Source organism: Neltuma alba, unplaced genomic scaffold, assembly GCF_004799145.2.
Source record: "Neltuma alba isolate B1F8T4 unplaced genomic scaffold, ASM479914v2 tig00001210_pilon, whole genome shotgun sequence".
In the NCBI taxonomy this organism is placed as follows: Eukaryota; Viridiplantae; Streptophyta; class Magnoliopsida; order Fabales; family Fabaceae; genus Neltuma; species Neltuma alba.
The window spans coordinates 307,458-330,283 of record NW_021632377.1 but is presented as its reverse complement, the minus strand read 5'-3'; the positions used below and the strand labels follow the sequence as shown (position 1 = coordinate 330,283).

Below are 22,826 nucleotides of genomic sequence, written 5' to 3'. Positions count from 1 at the left end.
TGATGAGCCCATTGTGGTCAGAAAGCTTCTTGGGAAGCCCATCGAGTCTGCAGCCGTCGAGCATAATTTCACCACCGGGAATATCATCGCCGCCGTCGCCAACTTTAACGCCGATAGTTCCACAGACGGTCCCGGGAACGGAGACGTTCATGCAGGATTTGAGCCTGCTTTGGTCAAAAAATAACTTCACAGGATGGCCATCGGCAAACACAGCGTCCCCCTCATCTCCTCCCGCGTATCCGGAGGTGCTGGATCCTTGGAACTAGGAAATTCGGAACCATTTTTTAATATTATTTGATAGGCAGAGAATTTAATATTCTTCACTCACTGACAGTATATATACGAACCCTCTTCACTCACTGCCTGTCTCTAATGTATATACACAAGTCAGAATATCCCGCATTGTTCTGTAATTCTCAATTCTTTCTATTTGCTTATTTCTATCTATCTTTCTTTCCTTCTTTGATCTTTGTTTTAAGAATGTTTTTTATTAGTTGGTAATTTTCTGGCAACAAAAGTTCATTGATATTTTTCTTTATCGGTTCTTTGGTTTTAACTTGTGTTTTTAGCAAAGCTGTTTTGTTTATAAATATTTGATTGTGCTCCCTCCTCCTTCATTTATGTTCACGAGGCAGATGCATTTGTATATTAACGGGTGACAGAAGAGGTAAATTTATTTTTGCATGAAATTATACCCCATATTATTATACTTAGTATAAGCGCTATTTTTTTTTTTGGTCAGTAGTATAAGCGCTAATTAAGGAGTTAATATTTATTCTATATATAAGACCTATTTTACAAATTTATCAATCTTCTTTTAGATTAATCCTATTGATATTTCCCCGATAATAATTAAGTAAGAGAGGAAAGGAGGGAATTAAGAAAGATACTTAGGGTGTTTAAAAAAAATCATATTAACTAATTTAATTAATATCTTTAATCTATTTAAGATAGTTAATTAGATCTTATATTAAGTATTGAAGGATCAATTAGGAGTTAGCATCCCATTAAAATGAAAAATGCTGCAAGTCTATATGAATGGCAAATATAATGACGAATTGACGACTGATTTTGCTTTACAGATTATGTAATGTGTGTGTGTGTGTGTGTGTGTGTGTCCATGATTCAGTTACTCTTATGTACAAAACAGTAATTTAATTGATTTGGCATGAGTTTGATATGTCAGAAGAATAAAAAGAAAAGAAATAGTCATGCAAGTTGAGTCATTGATGATAATTTCGTATTTTATATTTTTCTCGCCTTATTATATTTCACAAAGGAAAAATTCTCAAAGAAAGGAAAGTGATAGCCCATTAACCTTAACATGTGTAGCCCAACAATTCAAGTATTTGAAAAATGGGCTTTGCATAATTATAGCCCAAAAGTCCCTGTTGTTTCAACTCCAAGAAGAAAATAAAACAAAAATTTTCAGAAATGTATATATTTGGTTAGATTATTGCTGTTCAAGTATGGAATGCAGCTCCCTGTATCAGACAGACCAAAAAATGGAAGCCAATAAAAGCTATGCAGAAACATGCTTTTAACTAGAATTATCAGAATCAAAAGTACTAACAAAGTTGCTGAGATGCTACATAAATTCTCCAAAAGGTTGAATAATAACTCAATGCAAAAACCCAAAGGAAAAAGAAAGAAAGAAGAAAAGAAATCTGTCATATTATATTTACAGATTTATAGTTCAAATCAGCACCTATTTGACCTCGAATTGCAATGCAGCATCTTCAGCTTGATGGTTGTATAAGAATGAATGCAAGAATTTACCACTACTTTGATGAGCTTCAAAAGTGTCATGTTCTTGCCATGGACTTGCATGCAGGCCCAATCAAAGTGCCAACCCTCTCACCTTGAATGGCTCTTGAGATGTTACCTGGTTTGTTTAGGTTGAAGACGACAACTGCACCAAAAAAGGTAGAGATGAAGAAAAGGAAAGCTCATCAACACAGAACATTTCAGTTTTAATAACTTTAGAAGCCAATAAGTTTTCAATCCGGGGGGGGGGGATTATATATATATAATAATAATTAATTCATGACTTCACGTGGATGCCTGTTCACTAGACTTACCAGGAATATTGTTTTCCTGGCACAAAGTGATGGCCGTCAGGTCCATTACCGACAGATCTTTCGAAGTTACCTCCTGGTATGTAAGCGTGTCCAGAAGACGCGCATTTGGATTACGTCTTGGATCAGCATCATACACGCCATCAACATTTGTTGCCTTGAGCACAACCTCAGCATTAACTGAGTGAATGATGGAACAAAAATAAGTAGACTGCAGCAAAATAAGATTAAGAACAGAAATTATAGGATAGCAGAGGGATCTCAGCAAATTTAAGAGTCTGTGTCTTTATGAAGGGTATCTGGATGAATCCACAACCAACAGCCCAACTAATAGAACCTGATTGGTATATGTGAAACTTCACTATAAAATATTTACTCACTTTCTGCACATCGGAGTGCTGCAGCAGTATCAGTGGTAAAAAATGGATTTCCAGTTCCAGCAGCAAAAATGACAACCCTTCCTTTTTCCAAATGCCTCACAGCCCTTCTACGTATGTATGGTTCTGCGACCTCTGACATTCGAAATGCAGTCTGCACCCTTGTGGGAATGCCAATACTCTCCATTGTCGCTTGAAGAAATATTGCATTCATGACAGTTGCCAACATCCTATTGAATAGAATGAATACAATAAGTAAAATATAATAGCTATTCACAATATATAACCAAAATGCCAACTGGCTGAGAAAATTGTACATTAGAACTGAGAACTTCGACTAAGTAAAATAAAGACTGATCCAAACACAGTATTGTAGGTCATAACCAGAGTGTTATTTCGGTATGTTGAACAACTAAGACATAAGAACAGTCCACTTGGTTCATGGGATAAATTGAGGACTGATGTTGATATACAATCACAAGCTCTGACACAAGATCAAATATGTCTAACCAATTAAAGAGAAATTACCCAATATAATCAGCCGATGAGCGGTCCAGGCCACTAGATCCAGCCCAGGAGGATCCACGAAAGATGTTACCCCCACCTACTACTAGTGCAACCTGAAACATTAACCTCAAATAGTTATCTAACTCTGAAAATGCTTTATGTTGCAATGATCATTACAACAACAACAAGCCTTATCCCACTAGGTGGGCGATTATGTTGCAATGATCATTAATTTAAAAAAAAAAAAAATCATCTCCTTCTCCAGCAGAATGTTTAATCATCGGCATAATACAGTTATAGTAATAGTTTCCTAAAATTTCTGCAAATTCCACTCATAATTATCCGAAGTATATTTAAAGACACAAGGACGCAGTAGCAAAACAAGCTAGTAGAAGAAATATGCATTATATAATCACCTCAATGCCAAGGCGAGTCACAGCAGCAACCTCCCTTGCAATGGACATGGTAACCTAGGTTCCAAGAAACACAAAATTATACCTCAAAAACAAACCCAAGAACAACATAAGATAGTGTCACTTTATTTCTCTGTTATCTTTCTGGCTGAGTGGACAGATGTAGTTAATTTGCTTCCTCACCTTAGGGTCAATGTTCTGCGAGTGATCTCCGGCAAGAGCCTCTCCACTTACTTTGAGCAAAACCCTTCTCCATTTGTATGATGGCTTACTAGATTCGTCCATTGACAGTCCAAAGGGAGACATAGATGACATTTCAGGCCGCATGCTGACAATTTTATTGGCCATAATAATTGTTAAGTAAAAGTAATTGATAATAGACAGATGGCCAAATACAAGCGCAAGGAAGAACAGTAGGGCACCCACAATATCATTCAAGCAAAGCATCAGAATATCAATGAAGAGGAAAAGAATGCAAATCGAAAAATTTGCGAGCACGAAAAGATAAAATCAGTTATGAAGTAAGTTAATTGTATCTGAAGAATCACTTGACCCAAAAAAAGAAAAAAGAAAAAAGAAGTTATCTTCATAAATGTTTGGAAATGATCTCTTTCCTTTAAAGTAGTCATTTTGGAATCCGAACATTCTTCGCCATTGAAGTTTCACTTTCACCGACATTTGGGTATGAAAAAATTGGGTGGACAGATGGCAAAACAGGATCAAAATGTTTACATGAGAAAGATATGGTCGCAACACAAAAGCATTTATCCAACTAAAGTACAAGTGAAGGACTAGAATGTAAGCTCAACAATCGAGAGAAACAAGAATTCAGGATGAGCAGACAAAAAGAGAGGAAAATAAGTAAAAGGCATACCTAGAATTGAAGGAGTCAGGGGAAGAACCCACGTCAGAAAAAGAAGAGTGAATGAGGAGCTTGTTGAGATAAGAGGAAGAATTAGGGAGTCTGAAAGAGCGGAGATAAGGGCAGAGAGGAGAGAGAGAGGAGAGGATGAAGATGAACGGAGAGAGAGAGTTGAATTGGAAGAGATGAGAGGGATGGAGATAGCCATCATTCACACTCACTGCTTCTTCTCTCTGATGCCGCCCACTCCTCCTCCTTCGAGTCCCAATTCCTTTCGCTTCTGGCATAACGCCTTGCCGCTCTGGATAAATTTCATTTCATTCTTTTTCTTTTTTTAACTTTTCTGTTCTCTTTTTCAAATAAATAATACTCCTCCGATCCTTATTATAAGACCCAATTTGACTTTTTATTTGGTCCTAATTATAAGACCCAATCCATTTTCTCTTTTATATTTATGCATTTTTTTCCAAGATAATCCTTATAATAATGATAGTTTTAACCAATATACTTAATTAGCAAGGATATTTTAGGAATAACAACACTTATTTATTATAAATAACCAACTTAACTTACTTCCTTAATCTTCTCAAATAAGTCAATTGGGTCTTATAATTAGGACCGGAGGAGTATTAGATTTGAAATTTTAAGAAATACAATTTCTCTGGATTGTGGACCCCAGTTTATAAGACCGTCCTATCTTAAAAAAAAAAAAAATCCCTCGCTAGCGCCAACGAGACGGCAAAATACTGAAATGGAAAACTTAGTGATAACGAGTTTTAGATATTTTCTTCAGTAGTCGCTACTCACCAACCATATCACAAGTATACATATTAAAAATGCAGAAAAATTTATAAAAATATGTAATAAAAATTATCATTATTTTTTTTTCATAAATATAAGGATATTCTATTTTTCCTTTATTTAAATTATCCAGCCCATATCACGTGTTAAATAAGCTAAACCATCATGAACGTTGTGGGCCTATTCCTGGAAGAACCAAAGTCCAATTTCCTCCGCAGTTTGGAATTGGTTGGATACACAAAGCCCGACGTTATAGCCCAACGTCGCAAATTAGGACTCGTGCGTAGCTATGCCAAATGACAGACCCCACGAAATATATTCATTGATTTTGATTTTTTTCCTTTTTTTTCAATTAGTAAGGATTTTTTTTTTCACATTGGAAATCTCTTAAATGGAAGAAACCATTTCTCGAAAAAGGACATTCTATTAAGAAACACTGTGCAAAAAACACCAATGTGTAATACTGTAATGCAATACACAAGGAAAGGTGTCTAATTTAGAGGCATAAACAATGTTGAAACACAACATAATAACCTATGACCCAAAAGTAATTTCATTTCTTTTTTTCTTTTTAAATCTCTTCTCTAATGTGAATTAGTAATGTAATATTCACATCCCACAAAAAAAATGTAGAAAAATCTTTCTGCTAAGAAGTGAATGGGAAAAGGGCTCATAAATTTGAGAGCAAGCAAAAAGAACTTGGTAAATGAGATAATCACTATATTTCTAAAGCCTGACAGGCAATCCAAAGTTGTGAAACGTCTTTATAATTCCATCACAACTAGCTGTCACAATTGATAAACCCCAAGGATCCATAGGACATAGCTTCTCCTGATGATGGCTATCATAAGCATCTTCTTCTGCAGAAGGTGAATTCCACGTAGGAAGCTTCTCTTCAGGCCACGTCACAGAACCTCTACACGTATGATCAATGGAAAACCAATTGCTGTGAGAAAAACATTCTCCTTTATCTTTAAGCATTTGGGGTTGTAAGTCTGAAGAACAGTGAGCTAAACCAGTGGCCATTTGGTCTGTGTTCATGCCTGACCAAGGTACTGCTACAACAACACCTTCAGAGAAAAAGTATTCACAAAATCTAGTAGTGGATTTTTTGCGTTTAGGTGATGAGTTTTTTAAGTCACTTGAGTTCCAAATATACACATGAGAATCATCTCCAACTGAAATTATGTGTTTTCCACTTGATGTAAAAGAACCAGACGTCTGACTTCCTGATCTGGAAGGACCTGTTACAACCAACAAGAACAAGTTTATGAAATTAGTAAAAGCAAAGTCAAAAATTAGTACAATCTTACTAATGACTTAAATCTCAAGTAGTATATTTACCTCTGTATTTCTGGACAACATCAATCCCTTCCAATAAGCAAAATTTGGAATCTTCTGATGTGATCAAAACTCTTTCATGTTTCTCTTGGCAAAACTGCAGCAAAATAAGGTACTATGATGTTAACAAATGAAGCACAAGTTGTCACCATTGTCATTAGAATATTAAGGTTAAGACCTGAATGCCACTGATTTTATTGCCCCTTGATCTCTTCTTTCCATTAATAACCTGTGCCTCCAGTCTGCAATGTTGATCTAAACCAATAAAAATCTTAGTTATTTTTTCCCCTCTATTGAAGGGTTTAGGACTAGAGGATCCACAAGTGCATACCTGAAGTAACATAAAGGCGGCAAGTGCCTGAAATGGAGCCAACTGCAAATCCCTGTGTAAAATAAACAGTTTAAAAGTTCATTAGATTAGGGCTACGTTAGGTTTCACAGAATCATGAAAAGATTAATCCTCCTAGTCTTACTTTCCCATCTGGCTTGTAACTTATGGCAGTTATCACATCGTGTATGTCTGTCCAGTCAACAACCCTCTTTTCATGTAATCCCCATATTCTGACTTTGCCATCAATGGACCCGCTGATGAAGTAATTTTCATCAACTGGATTGACTTGAATGCATGTCACTGCTTCCATTCACACCAGAGACACAATCAGAATTGCACTCACAGGATATGTTTCAGAACTTAAATTTGTGTTTAGATATGAACCAATTAGCATGGAATGGTGTGTTGTTGAGAAATAATCTTACCATAATCATTGTGACAGAAAGCACTTAAGCATTGATCACATCCAATTTGCCACAAACGGACGGTTTTATCCATGGAAGATGAAAGAAGAATCTGCAACCAGGTGGTTTAATTAGGACAGTTTTGAAAACTAATGCAGAAATAGGTTCGATAGGAAAAATCACATGAATGAAAAATAGGTAACTCACTTTTGAATTATTAGACCATGCCAAGTCCAAGACATCACTGGAATGACCACAGAATTCTAGGAATGGTGATTCCTCAATTTGAAAAACCTTGTTCGGAAGGACAAGGTGGTTTTGACCTGACTGTTTCTTCCAAGAACAGAACATGTCTTGCTTCACTTTGGTAACAACACTGTCTTCTGCATTGAAACTGTCACTAGATATATCCTGTAACACGACACGCCATATTCTTACAACTCCATCTTCACCTCCAGTTGCAAGATACTGTCCATTGGGACTAAATTTCATAGCCCATATAACGCCTTTGTGAGCTGTAATCTCTTGTCCAACATATAACCCACTCAACTCCGTCCACCTCTTCTTGTTCTGCCTCACTTTTATCCTATGAGTTTTATTTGCCCCTTTTTTGAGTTTTGGTCTGATTTTTTCTCCACCACTTTCTCTCCTCTTGTTCACAAATCTGTTCCACCAGTTCTTCTTGTTCTTCTTCTTCTTTTTATCTATATCTAAATCCCAATGTCCTTCTCGGACCTCGGCTTCTGTGTGTCTGTTTTCATGAACGCTTACATCTACTTCATCTTCAGGAAATATTTTCATTTCATCAAAGAGGATATTTGCTTCAGAAGTTTCTTTCTCAACTATATTTGAGACAGCTCCATTGGCGTCCCTAATTCTCTCTAGTCCCAAGGAGGGTTTTGAAGATATTTCAGATGAACCAGATAAACCCATTCCTTCAAGAAAACGTTGTCGTCTTTCCTTCACACTCTGAGGCTCATTCACCCAAATCTCATAATCCAACTGGTTGGAACCTAAATCAGATTCTTGAGGTGACAGATAATCTGTTGAGTCGAAGAACACATCATCAATATTTCCTCCATCAGAGCTTAGCATATTTAGACTTCCAAACAAATGCCCCACATGAAAATTTCACTTTCTAACACTTCCTTCCCTCAATTATACGAAACCCAGAGGAATACAAAACGTGAAAACGAAGGGCTAGCTTTTCATGTTCTGTGATTGCAACTAATATCTGCACACACAAAGTAATAAATGGCGAAAAAAGTCAGTCTCAAATCAATCCCAAAAGTCAGAGGCCCAAAAAAAAAAAAAGGAGCAAGGTTTTTTTTAAAAGCAATTCGACTTCAGATCACCATAGTGAAGAAAAAACGACAATGTGTAAACAAACAAGAGAATTGATCATAGTCTCTAGACGTCATAGAACTGAATATAGAGTAACAGTTTTACAGGAATAGCATTCTTTGCTTTGGTTTATCAGTATTCATGGATGGAATAGGATACTATGAATTAAAGGTGGCATTAATGATACAGCGAATTCCGTGATCACTGATTAATGATCTTCCCAAAAGCACTAATGACTATTGGAGCTTAAAAACTTGAGGAAAAAAACTAAAGAAAAAAGAAAAAAAAAATGGTTGCCAGCAAAAAGCTCAGAGATAAATATAGATATCATATGTAGGGGTGATGAGTTGATACCCTCCTAGCGAAAGCGATGACTCGTAACTCTGAAGACCTATCACCTGTGAGGCTTCCTTATTTTACAGAAATATATGCAAAAGACCAATGTGAGATTTGAATTCCTCGAGCTTCGTGTTTCAATGGAGTATGTTTTTGTTTCCGCCATTTCTAGCCAGCATAGCAATAGGTTCAGCTATGGCTATCAGGGTATATTAATTATCTACTCAATTAATTAAGAATAATACCCTTCATTTTCATTCTTTTCCCCCCCACTTTTTTGATAAATCGTTTTCATTCTTTTTATACGTCTTAATCTAAATAAGCATAGGGATTTGTGCTGTGGGTGTTGGCACTTAATCATGTACTGTTGACAAAACAGAGGAAGGGTCATTTATTGTGTGTACCTCGTTCGTTTCTGATGTCAATGACATCGAAAGAATCAATCTGTTATCACTTTTTCCCTCCAAAGATTCTCCAAAACCCAATCTTTTTTTTCTGTCTATGAGCAATATAATACCATGAAGTTAAAAACTCATCATGAGATTGATTTGAAACAGCGGGGGATAAGAAGAAGTCTAACCATTGAACTTCAGAGTCTCAGTGAGGCCACGATGGATCTCTCTTTCAAACTTGTAAAGCTCAAGATCTCAAAGACTCCTAGAAGCAATAATCATGAAAAGGGATTTCATAAGAGGGTCGTATAGTTGTGCGAGGCAGAGTTGGTAAGATCGATGAAAGAAATTGAAATAGGGAGAGAAGGAGAGAGAGAGAGATGATAAGATGGATGATAGTTTGAATTAAATTATGAGAACTTAGCATCTATCGAAGCTTCCAAAACCATTTTCAGAGTGATGATTTGACACCAACCATCAGCTCAACTCTCTCATCTATCTATCTATCTGGATCAATCTGCAAATTATCCCATCTATGAATGTGAGCTTTCATCATGTTGATTTGAAATTTGATAACTTTTGTTTTCTTTAATCACAGCAATTAATTAAACATATTCAGAGGATCTGTATGATTTCCAACCAGAGACGCTTTTCTTCATTTGGTTTGTTTATTGGTTTGTCTTAGTGGGAAGGAGCTCTAGCTGGAGCTAACGTGTTAGAATCTCACACTCGTGTGTTAATTCACCCCACATGTTTCATACATACTCGCTACCACATGCTCTTGAACATTAAGTATGTTTACATTCTCTTATATTTTACTAAATTCTACTTCTTTTCCTGTGAAAAATCTACATTCAACTGCATTTTGATGAATTGATTTTTTAAAATATAATATCATTTCTTTTTTAAAAAAATTTTACTAAGGAAAAGCATGGATGCAGTGACAAGATTCTTTTTTTTCTAAAAAAAAAAAAATTGTATGAATAAGTGCTTCCATGAATGAAAGTGCAAAGGTAATGGGAGTTATCTCTTGTGTCGGCATGCAAGACAAATAATGGTCGACTTTTTGATTGATTAGTTTATTAAATATATATATATATATATATATATAAATGTATACATAGTCCCTTCACCAGTGTGTTTATTGTTAAAATATTTGCCATATAATGACACAGGGCGGGAAAACTAGTAAATGAAAGATGAGAAAAAGTTGTTGAGGAGGGAGGGAAAGATCAGAGAAAGCATGCAATGAAATTGATCCGTAGGAGACTAACTAATACATATGAAGTTAAGAGATGAGTTGAAAGGAAGCAGAGACAACAAATTAAGAGGAACATATATATATATATATATATAGAGAGAGAGAGAGAGAGCACTGACCTGAAAGAAGAGGTGGGGGAAGAAGGAGAGAAGAGGAGGACACAGCTCTAAATGAAACCAAAGTTGGGTATTGGATATATAAAAGCATATATGTGGCCAACTATATATGTCTAAGTCTAACACAGAGGGCGAAGACATATATTGGCAATGGCATGATTGATATGTTCTTTTATATATAACCTCTCACTACCCTACTTGGTCTCCATGCTGTCTACGTATATATGTTCAAAACGAGACACAGAAAGAGAAGCTTTTCTCACTTCATTAGACCAAATGGCAGTTATCATCCTATTATAGGCAATTATTTTGAAAGTATTATCAGGTATTAAATGTAAGCATATCTTGTAGTAGATATTCCAATTTTAGTTCATCGTGTTGTAAGGAGACTAACCTTTTCTGCTAATCCTAACTCTTGTTAATTAGTATGAATAAAGTTATTTGTTTACCCAGAATAATGCTTGCCCTACTAAATATAGGACATGGTTAAAGAGTAAATTGTAGTCATAAATATAATACTTTAATTCATTTTATATCTTATATATTATTATTTTTTTAACTAATTTACTCAATTTATAAGCTGATAGATAATATAATATTACACAGAATTGTTTTAGAAAAATTAAGTGACATATGTTATAATTAAATAATATATTTAGCTTCCTTAATCTTTGAAATTAGATTAGAAAAACTATTGTATCAAAGTCCAAAAGAGCACTATATATGTTAAATATATAACATTATTTTGTGGCCGCTGTTATAATAATAATAATATATGAAGAAGCATTTTATAGAGTGAGGGATAGTGAATAATATTATATGAGAAAAGTGTAGAGAGAGAGTGAGAAAGAGTAGTTCCTAATTGTTAGGGACATATCTCCGCTCAATCTTCTCTCGATTTCCTCTCTATGCCCACCAACCTACACTTGTTCCTCTCATTTTATTATCTTCTTTTTTCTTATAATATAGAACCCTAAAGCTGGCCATTCATTTAAACACACACACACACACACACACAAAAACAGAGGGCCTGAGTTGTTTCGAACTCATCAAAATCTTCTACTGATTCTATTTTTTCCTTTCCTGATGCACACCCATAAATGCCTAAAGGTGACCATATATATCCCTTGCGTTCCACGAAACTTCTAAACAAATAATTAACAAATCGCAGCTTCCCGTGCGCATGTACGTATACATTATTTCAACATGGAAAAACACCTTTAAAGGTATCAAACGCATAATAGCTCAAATCCATATATATGTATATATATAGGAACTGCTTGCGTGTATATAACTCTCTTCAAAGTTCCAAAAATTGAATGGGTTTGTGCCAAGTGTTCCCCAGACTATATATAGCGTTTACTTGGTCCACAATTCATATGTATCAAGGTGTGTCTTGGCCATTAATGGCATAACTTTTTAGTTTTTCAATAGCCCATTCAAAAATTCTGCTAATAATGTGGCACACACTATATGGAACCACGCATGTTCATTTGCCTTCAGCTTATATTAATTTCTATCCTTTTTTGTGGTCTTATGTTATTATATAGTTATTATGAGAAGTGATGCTTGTTCTCTCTGTTCCATATATGCAGTTCTGGAGGGCATTAATAAATTAATCAAACTTTTTGGAGAGTGACTAAAACCAAGATTACTAAGCAACAAAACATAGACCAGATCAAAGGGACAGACAAGACATAACAGAAAAGCGAGTCATTATCAAACATTGTACAGAATCAATTTCTTCAGGCTAACCAAATCCAAAGAAGTTTTGTGGGGTCTGTTTTATTGTGTTGTATCTTGCAGCACCAAAGCCAATCAAATCCTTGAAGACCCCACTGATCACATGCCCTCCTCCCTATATAAATAACAACACAAAGAAATACTTATTTTCTGTTAATTTATTTAATTTTCAAACCTTCTGGATCATTATTGCTCCTGATTGATTAGTCTATGATTCCATAGACTGACCTGAAAGATACGAAGATCCCTTTCTGGTTTAGTTAAGATTAATGAATCACTTGAAATCTACTACAACTATGTATACCACATAGAGTGCATGTGAGATCAAATATTTAGCGTACCTAATTGCTGATATATCTGAATAAGTTTTCATCGTTTTTTTGGCCCGTAGGCTTCTTCATTATTAAGATAATGTAAAGATCTCTCTGTGATCTTTTATCTATCTGGTTCACAAAAATCGAAGACTTTAGTGCACCTGCTTTTTCTATTTTTAACTCCACGCACGCTCATTCCTTCTACAGATAAGCTTGTGGTCCATAAATTAAGATCATTAAATTCATATATATATATATATATATATATTCTTATGGCCAGAGATGACTCGTTTGCATGTTGATGTTGCTTACTGAGTCCAAGTCAATCATAGTGGGAATACATATATCTATGTGTCAGCGTGTGATTTGGCAAATGCATGTGTCAGGTGTTTGTTCTATTTTGTAGAAGAAAAAGGAGCCAAAAGTGTATGAGTTTGCGGACTGCGAGCGAGACACATAAGGACTTGAGAGAAAGAAGGGAACACAAAAAATAATTAATTAAAGGATATGGGGGTGCATGGCTCAAAGTTCAAACACATTGCTTGTATTTTATGTGTTTGTGTGTGTGGCTTTAATTTTAATGAAATGTGACCAAAAGGGTTTTCTTTTCTTCACTTGAGAGCAACAACACAGGAAAAGTAGAAGGAGATACAGTTGTGAAACATTGGTTATCAGATGTGATTTGTCTGATACACTCACACACACATGCATATCCTTTTCCATCCATGTCTTAACATGTACGTACTATTTTCTAGCTAGCTAGGATTGAGTGAATTATTTAAAAGATATTTCACAATGGCAAGTTTCTAAGTTGTCCTGTGAAGCGGTTTAGGTAAAAAGGGGATAATAGAGGGAAGACTTGGGAATGAAAAAGGGAGCGTGGCAGCCTAGTGATCAAGGGAAGGGAGGGGCCATATTTGCCACAAGATGAAGATGAAGGCAATGATGGGTGGGTCATCAGTCAAAATTAACATTTTGTTAAATGCTTCCTGGGTTTATTATTATTATTTTGTGGGAAAATTACATTATTGGTTGTGGTGATGATATGTATATGACCCACAAAATGGCTTTTGCTGAGAGGGAGGGGAACACTTGTTGCTTTCTGTCTCTTCATTATACAAACTCATCATTCCCGCTAATTAATTAGCTCCTGTCTTCTTCTCACTACTTTGTTCCCATTCATGCACATATATCACTCCCGATCCCCAAAATATTTGACCCCTTCAACTTAATTAATTACACTGTGTTCTTATTTATAAGTCACTGGTACTTTAAGTGTGTAAATTAAAAAATATATTAAATTGATAATTTTTTTCACCTTTTACCTCTTATTAAAGAAAGGGTATTAAAAAATATGTTCTGTATTTTCTCTCACCTATTTTAGTCAATAAGGATTAAATTAAAAAAAGGCTCATTAATTATCCTAGAAGTGATTCATATTTAGAAATAAACTTTTTCCCTACAAGTAGATGTGGTAAAACAGCTTGACTTGCCTATTACGAGCCAACCCGTTGCAGGCTCGAGACTATACAGGCCGGTCTTAAAAAAAAGGCCTCTTGGCAGGCTCACATTTTGCTAGCCCACCCTGCCAAGGGGCAGCCTGCCAACCTTTATTTTTTAAAAAAAAATTTTCTTACACATATTTAAAGTTTTTAAATTAAATTATAAGTTTTTATATATCAAATTCTTCTTATTGTTATATTTTCATATAATTATATAATTAAATTAATCTTAAAAGTTGAAATATAAACATATAATTCATTGTTAATAATTATTTTATTAGTATAAAAATAGTAAAACAATAAAAAAAAAAGAGAAATCAAATTTAAAATCAAAGTTTTTAACAAAACACAAAGTTATATATAAGTTACGTGAAAATAATAAAACCTTTTCCTAATAAAATTAAAATAAAAATTGTAAAAAAATAAAAGACGAACTAGCGGGCTGTGGATTAGCAAGTGTGGGCTGAAAAGAAACGCATCAAAATAGTTTTCATTTTCTTCAATCAAATCCGCTACCTTATGGCAGGTTGATGGGTTGAGCCTACACGCTCAACCCATATTATTGGTCCTATCTACAAGTGACTTATAAATAATAACATAATAGTATACATTTGTGTCATGTTTGGTGCCAAAGAATTCTCAATATGAAAAAGGAAATTGAACGAGGGAATATTTAACTTCGTATGTTTGGTACGTCTCTATTCTCTATCAAAAGGGGAAGAAGCCTATTATTAATATATTCCTATTTAATTTGCACCATGTTGGAGCCCATGCCTAAGGCCTTAATTAAGAAACAGAACTCATTGAAATTAATTATAGAAATGTATGGTAGAAAGTGGGAGACTAATTCAGCCAAAACCACTAATGAAAAAGTGGGGGAAAATGGTTGCTTGAATAATAAATTGACCCCTAAATTTATGGGACTGAGTGAGGATTTGTCCAAGTTGGTCTATAAATAGAGTACATGACTCTTACTAATCACACACATCATCTCTCGTTAATCAGACAACCTTTCAACAACGTCGTCCAAGCTTTCTACGAGCTCTTTGCCATTTAGTCCTCCATTATTCTTTCCACAACATTACTATTCACAAATCCTACATTATTGATCACAAATTCTATGTTTATACATATATGGTTTTGTTCTCATTAAACTTCATTTTTTCCAAGATCTTACTGTTCATTCTCACTTTAAATTACATTTTTCTGTTTGCATGTTGAAAAAAATTTATGATAAAAAACCCCCCCAAAAAACTCACTCATTATTTGTCTAAAAGTCAAGTTTAACTTTAAATCCTTCAATTTTTGGTATGCCCAACTCTTGCTGTAGTTTTTATCAGATGAGAAATTTTTAAACCCATTATGAAGAATCCAAAAAATGAGTAATATTTTTCGTTACTCACAAAATATGACGACTTATTACACACACACACCCACAAATACACACAATCTACGGCTCGTGAATAATCTGATTTGTAATTTATATTATATTAATAAATGGATAAAATGTATAAAAACAATGCATGAAAGCGAAAGGTTGCGAGGGGAAAACATCGTTTTATTTTATCTGGAAACGCAAAACCTTTTTGTTGGGGAAAAGCCCTGAAATGACAGACTGCGATGACGATGAACTTAATAGGGGGTCAAAGAATGATAACGGGCTAACCACTTAAGCCCAAGCCCATGATATCATGGTTAGTGGGTCTCACGGGAAGAGCAGCCCAACAATAACGAGCAGTTAATTACCAAAACTTCGGATGCTCAGGACGCCAGGTTGAGATGCATGTTAGGCTTGCAGAAAGGATTAAAGCAAAAATCAGATTCAAAATAAACAAATAAATAATCTCTTTTTTTTTCTATACTTGAAGTATTCTCTAGTCACTTTAAATTTGAGACTATTTCTGTTAAATTCTAGAGTGTTAAGGTTAAAACTCTCCTAACAAGTATGTTTTCAGAGATTCGAACCTGTGTTTTTCTTTTTATAAGGGTGAACCGCTTACTAATAAATAAATAAATAATCTTTAGTACATGATATGATACAGGTTAATCATTCATTGACGGACATCATGGTAAATGAATACATCAAATCAAAATAAAAATAAAGAATGGATAATGTTGAAGGCAGATCAGCTAATTAAGTGGGCAGGTACAAAATTAGTGCGGCTGGTGGTATAATTAATCCACTGATGATTACGAATTATTATAATATATAATTATAATTATAATTTATAACTATGAGTATTTATATACTCATTGATGTTTGGACTGATTTTGAGTAACAAGGAGGAAAAGTAAAGATAGCATTTCATTTCAATAGTATCCATATAGACGGTAATTAATTAAGCATGAAACCTTAGATACGAAGTGATATGATCATAATTATAATCATGATCAATATAATCATACGTGCACGTAGTGCTTTGTGTATATCATATGCATATGTATGATAGTATTTGTTAATATTAATCATATACTCCTCCGGTCCTTAATATAAGACCCATTTAATTAATTTGATTAGATTAAGGAAGTTAGGTAAGTTAGTTAATTATAAGAAATATGACACATTTTTCTTAAAACACCACAATCATCTTTCTTAATACCTCATCTCCCTCTTTTACTTGATTATGGTTGAGAGAATATCTATAGGGGTAATTTAGAGAAAATTGATAAATATAATAAATAGATCTTATATTTAGGATCAAAACCAACTTAAGAATTGAGTCCTATATTAAAGACCGAAGGAGTATATATTTATATGAGAAGAAAGATAAAGTTATCGTGTATAGTGTACGGAGGGAAGAGAAATGGGTAATGTCTAACCAATGAGGTGCGTGGGGAGTATTTTGTTGAACTAATTAATTAATTATATCCAAAACCTCAGGCCAGAGAATAATTAAGAATTAATTAATTAATTAGAGATGGAGATTAGAGATGCGCGTCTGAGTCATCATTTTACTAAATTCGGAGAGCCTCTCCTTTCCCTTTCTACTCTTGCTTTCCGCTATGGACTGCTTCAAGTCTTCAACAAAATTAGCCGCATCTAATTTATATGATTAAAGTGAGATGATTTGAGATTTAGATAACAAGTTCATGTTCAGGTGTTATTCATGTAACAAAAATACAAAATTTGCTCAAAAATACTTGGTTGATAATTTTGTTGGCCGGCAACATCTAAATTTAAACGAGTGTAACCCTTTCCAACTATGCATAAATATTTTTTTGTTTTGAATATTTTTGTATATAATTAAATATATGTTATTCACAACTAAAAGATGTTGAACAGAATCAAAACCATAATTTTAAAAATACTTTATGATATACGAAGTAAAAATATTAAAAAATTTATCTCGATTTATAAAAAAAAAATAAAAAGTACTTTTTCATACTATCTAAAAACCCTCTAAACATGGATTGTACTTAGAATTTTGAGTTTAAATCAATCTAAGTATCTATAAATAATAAAATTTTCAAATATCTTAAGAAAAAATAATATATTTATTTTTAAAAAGTAATCATAATACATTTATAAATGCTTGTATAATGTTTATTTATTTATTTTTATTCAAGCAAAAGGAGATAAAATTAGAGATAGGGGAGTGATTTGCAAAGTGAGATTGGACAAGCAGTCATTTCTTGAACAAAATGCCTGAGGCCTACCCCACTTTCACATTATTGTCCTCCACAATCCAACCCTGTCCTGCCCATGCACACCCAGATTCTCTATTTATTTCACCTAAAATTCCCCCCTTCAAAAATAATTGACAGCCCTTTTCATTATTTTACTCACTTTTTACCTTCTTTTTTTTATTGTGGGGCTTTCTCCCGTTCATTTCAGTGGGACTCCATGTGGGCCCACTCGCCCCGCTCTGTTCAACGACAGATCTTTGAATGAGCACCCCACTTGGCTCCATATTCAACGCTCACTGTGTTGTATTGGACAGCTTATGCTCGCTGGGTCTTGAGTCAAAACACACCACGCCCTTGTCTCATCAATCATGCCACCTTACTTCTACACCTATTTATTAATCCTTTTAAAAAGTATTTATAGAAACCAAATTATAATTTTAGAATAATTTTATGACATACAAAGTAAATTTATAGAAGAATTTATCTCGATTTGTACAGAAATACTTTTTAAAAACACTTCTCATACTATCCAAACACCCTCTTATTATCTTAACCCTGCTCCTTTATATAAAAGAAACAAATATCTCTGTTTTGGTCTAAAAAATTTTAAACTAGTCTTTTTTATTTTTACTCTTTCTAAATATATTATTTATTATCCGTTCACAATAAATTTTTACTCATTATATCTCATTATATCTCATGTACTCTCTATACAAATAAAGATATAATTGGAAACATATATATCTTACATATTTATTATTTTTAATTAAATTTAACCACCATTTTAAACAGCATGATTTTGATGGTCGTTTTTTTTTCAAAAAAGAAGGGATAAAGAGAGGTCCTAAAACTAATTCGGGTCAACCAATCAGGCCAATGAATACGGGCAAATCAGTCTCTTCTCCAAGTGGATCAAGAATTTTGAGCCGATTGACGAGGTTGTATTTTGAGTTGAAAAATTCAAAAAAAAAACATTTAATCATATTTGTGTTTTAATCACTTATGTATAATTTAATTATATATAAAAGTGTGTATTAATGTTATTTTATTAAAATATATTTTAGTTATACATAAATCAATAATTCTTAAGTCTAGTTTTGAGCACATTTTATTAAAACCCAAAAAGAATCAGGGAGATTTTTTTGTTTTTGGCCTCCAAGAAATGAAAAGGACAGAGAAAAGATGGTCAGCATCCCCAGCCTCAGAAAAAGAGTGTGGAAGGAAGGCACTGAGAGTCGGAGAAGTGAGAACCCCCCAGCAGGATCCAGAGGTCAAGTGTAACCCAAAAACGACAAGTCGCATTAGGGAGGATTCAGCCAATTGGGGGATCGGCCCCGGATAGGATTCGTGCTCTTCCTCGCAACCCTCACGTGACTTGTCAATGGTCCCCCAACATCCTGCCCCATCGAATAATGGCACTTTCCACTCATTAGTGACCAGTGACCACACATGATCCAATACCTACGTAGTACTATACTAATCCCCCATACTCTCCCTCTACGACAATTTTGGTCTCGTTTGACAGAGTGGTAGAAATTTCTTATAAACCTGTTTTACATCAATCGAGATAAAACTCTTCTCATATGTTTGTCTCGTATTTCATAAACTACTATTAAAAAGTTACTTATAAACTACTTACAAATTGTTATAAACGAGCCCTTTGTATCCATATTTCTTTTCTTTTCTTTTTCCCATGTATCATAAAAGAGACGAGAACATCAAAAAGGGGGGATAGTGGTTGGAGAACCAACCTTTTTTTTTTTTCCCATATAGTTCCAGCCAATCCACACATACAGACGCACCACAATATCCAACAATACTACCAGACAAACAAAGTTTGAATAGGTTTTTGTTTCTTTTGGAGGTCATGGATGGGGTGTGAGGTGAATAATGATACGCTTGTTGTTGTTGTTTTTTTGGGGGAGATTATGGATTGCTTTTTGGATTAATTAATGAAGATATTGAGGATGGTAGGAGGAGGAGGATGGAGGAAGTGGGCATTATTAAGGGTGCTAATTAGCAAAGTGTTTTTGTCCAGTTTTCATGTGTGCCGTAGGGATTGGAGTGGTCAAACCTTTCATTTTAATTAATGCTTTTCTTCTTTTGGTTCCTTTCTCTCCCCCCCCCCCCTCCATCTCCATCCTTTTTACACATTTCTTTTTCCATTTAGATTCCCATCCTTTTCATTCTTTTCTTGCAAACGAACAAACACACCTTAATTAATTAATCATTAATCACAAAGGCCGCATTATCAGAGTCAGCAAAGCATACCCCTTTCAGCATTTTGCGGCACCCCCTCTCTCCGACTCTCTCTCTCTCTCTCCCTTCCTTGCTTCTCCTGCAATAAAGCCCAGTCCTAAGTCGCTTCCTTTCTGAATCTCCCCCTCCTTCCTCTTATCTGCGTAGTTCCGAGAATCTGGGTTTTAATCTCGATCTTCAATCCTCAAAGCATGCTACCTTTCATTGTTTTCACTCCACTCCACTGCCACCTGTATAGTCCATAGACTCCATCGTAAAAGCGACAACCTTAATAACCTCATGCGTCCAAACTCTAATCTGGTAGACAGAAACCTGACAATTTTCATTTCCTGCCCCTTACGTGCAGTGTTCCTTGTCCATGTTCATCAACTATCAACCTAATGCTCAGCCCAAAGAGTCCTGCCTTTGGGGTTTTAAAAGAAGGACTTCAAGAAGGAAAGCTAATTAAGAATCTTTCACGCTTAAATCTTTTCATCAGATTTGTCGTGGTTTTTGTATATGGTAAAGAAACATTCTTTTTACTGTGATTCTAAACAGCAACAGTGACTTGAATTCGTTCACCGTGCGAAACAGAAATTGAAACAGAAGATAACGTAACATGACTGGCATCAAATGAATTTCTCTTTTTCTATATTCCATTTACTAACAAAATTTTCTTTGATTTACAAACTTCTTTTTTATCTGTCTGAATCTTCCCCCCGGGCCAAGGAGAAGATGAAAAAACGGCCAGTATCAGAAGGGCATGATGTGGGTGGTCTTAGTATCGTAACAAGAGAGGCATGATTTCGAGTTGACCCGAAAAATCTTTAGCAAATCGGCGGACATTTGACGAACCGCCGGCGAACAATTGCTCTGCATCAGGAGCAGAAATTTGGTGAAGCCGTTGGCCATTGCCACCACTTCCTGCGCCTTCTGATCGCGAAACAGATAACACACAGTCCACAGTATCATCACCGCGTGCTCCGTCGAGGTGATCGATACCTTCATCACCTTTTGCAATACAGCCGGTAAACAAGCCGGGTCCTCGCTAATCTCTGACCTACCTTCTTTGGTTGACGATACCGTTTCCAGCAGTTTCAGGACGTTTTCCGTTACGGAAGTGCTCGAATTTGAGCCGGAAAGTAATTGCGAAAGTGTCTTGATAGCTCCGAGATGGACCAATTTCAACTTGTTCCGTTTCGGCGACGAGATTGCGATCAAACACAGCAGGCTGTTTTCGATTAGCGCGGGGTCCTTGTCTGGAGAGATTGATTTGACCAATTCGGACATTATACCTTCCTTTTCGGCGATCATGACTTTGGACTCGGCATCCACCGCGATGAACTTCAAAATCCTCGCCGATCCGATTTTCGAGCCGGCGCTGCCTTGTTGCAGAAGAAGGAGCAGAGAAGCTAGGCAATTGTCGTGGTTCTTCAACATCAATTTCTTCAACTGCTCACGATCTTTGATTTTATCCAGAATCGTATCCAAAGCATTAACGACTCTCTCGAGCATTTCAACGACGCCATTGACATTGTCGAGTAAATCAACGAGTAAAGGGACGAACCCCTCTAACTTCGAGAGGAACTCCCGATTCTCTTCAGATTCTTCGGCGAAATATACAATTCTTGTTAAGGAATTGAGACAGTCCTCGCCTTGGCCGTCCAAGTATTTCATAGAGTCGACGACCTGAGCCGGGGAGGGGACTGTTCTGGTGGCCGGAGAATCGGCAGATTCGACTCGGTTGCGAACCGAGTCAGACCAGATCTGGATAAGCCTCTGTAGAGTACGGTTAGGAACAAATTCTTTGGTTTGCAAAACCTGCATGGTGGCCGGGCAGGTGTTGTTGCCGTTGTCGAGCCAGCGTTGGATGCTGGAACGGTCGTAGGTAACGCCGGTGCAGAGACTTACCGGAGATTTCATGACATCGAGGGATATAGGACACCGGAAGAAGCTTGGAATCGTGATGTATAGATCGTCCCTGACCATGGTGACCGTCGTTTGGCCTCCGAGGCAGCGAGAGAAGGCAACGGAAACAGAGAGAGAGAAAGAGAGAAAAAGAGAGAGGTAGGAAGTGGAGCGGAGAAGAGAGGGAGTGTATAAAGAGGGGAGAGAGAAAGAGAGAGTCAAAGGTAGTGACGTCAGAGAAGTTCACATTTATTTTTTTCCCCTATTTTAATTTTTCTGATAAATAATATTCTGCTGCATCGTCTTTGCCTTTTGGTCTACGGTCAATGAGGGGAAGTTAATTTACTGAAAGGTGAGGTGGGAGTAAAGATCACATGTGGTGGTTTGAAGAATGAGTGAAATGAAGGTCGTCGGATGAAAAAGGAAAACGGAAATGGAGAGTGATGGAAGATCCAGATGAAGATAGGGAGACACGTGGGATAAAATAGAGAAGCGCATCGTGAGGAGGAGAACGTGGGGGGGAAGATGATGGGGACCACAGCGTAGACGAGGGGCCACAAAGGGTTCCTTTGGTCGACCTTCTGACCTCATTTCAAATTGATTTTTGGAAAATTGCTCAAAAGGATTAAATGATAAACATATTTATTTTTAGGGAATATTATTATGTCCTTCAAAATTTCATAATTATTAACAAGGATAGAGTTTTCTTATTTGTTATTTGCGATCAATCTTAATCGTAAAACGATCAAAATGTTGTAAGTATAATTTACTAAAAGAAAACCTTAATTCTCAAGCTTCCATCATTGATGTTTTGCAGAAATGAAAGCACAAGAATCCTAAAATAATTTACAGAAACCTTTGCATAATTTATATGAGCTTTTAATTATTATAATTGTTCTTAATATAAATCCCAGTTAATTAAGTTGGAGAG

At 35.5% G+C, this 22,826-nt stretch overlaps 3 protein-coding genes and 1 long non-coding RNA gene across 4 annotated transcripts; all 4 read right to left on the bottom strand.

Annotated features, from left to right (window-relative positions):
* Positions 1-1,508: 1,508 nt before the first annotated feature.
* Positions 1,509-4,535, bottom strand: LOC114753697 (uridylate kinase). The gene is made up of 7 exons (XM_028942404.1): positions 4,250-4,535; positions 3,559-3,703; positions 3,379-3,432; positions 2,984-3,075; positions 2,459-2,685; positions 2,082-2,258; positions 1,509-1,912 (listed from the first exon to the last, which is right to left on the bottom strand). Exons 1-7 carry the CDS (start codon positions 4,522-4,524, stop codon positions 1,806-1,808), a joined length of 1,077 nt encoding a protein of 358 aa, XP_028798237.1. The 5' UTR covers positions 4,525-4,535; the 3' UTR covers positions 1,509-1,805.
* Positions 4,536-5,664: 1,129 nt separating this feature from the next.
* Positions 5,665-8,209, bottom strand: LOC114753397 (2-deoxy-glucose resistant protein 2-like). Its single transcript, XM_028942090.1, has 7 exons — positions 7,322-8,209; positions 7,136-7,226; positions 6,853-7,010; positions 6,711-6,762; positions 6,558-6,634; positions 6,383-6,476; positions 5,665-6,282 (listed from the first exon to the last, which is right to left on the bottom strand). Exons 1-7 carry the CDS (start codon positions 8,207-8,209, stop codon positions 5,765-5,767), a joined length of 1,878 nt encoding a protein of 625 aa, XP_028797923.1. The 3' UTR covers positions 5,665-5,764.
* Positions 8,210-8,279: 70 nt separating this feature from the next.
* On the bottom strand, positions 8,280-10,610 carry LOC114753826 (uncharacterized). The gene is made up of 4 exons (XR_003741057.1): positions 10,567-10,610; positions 9,375-9,703; positions 9,199-9,293; positions 8,280-8,348 (listed from the first exon to the last, which is right to left on the bottom strand). It is a non-coding gene; the product is annotated as an uncharacterized LOC114753826 (long non-coding RNA).
* Positions 10,611-20,541: 9,931 nt separating this feature from the next.
* LOC114753753 (U-box domain-containing protein 27-like) lies at positions 20,542-22,068 on the bottom strand. Its single transcript, XM_028942465.1, has one exon. It carries the CDS (start codon positions 21,974-21,976, stop codon positions 20,741-20,743), a length of 1,236 nt encoding a protein of 411 aa, XP_028798298.1. The 5' UTR covers positions 21,977-22,068; the 3' UTR covers positions 20,542-20,740.
* Between the last annotated feature and the right edge of the window lie 758 nt (positions 22,069-22,826).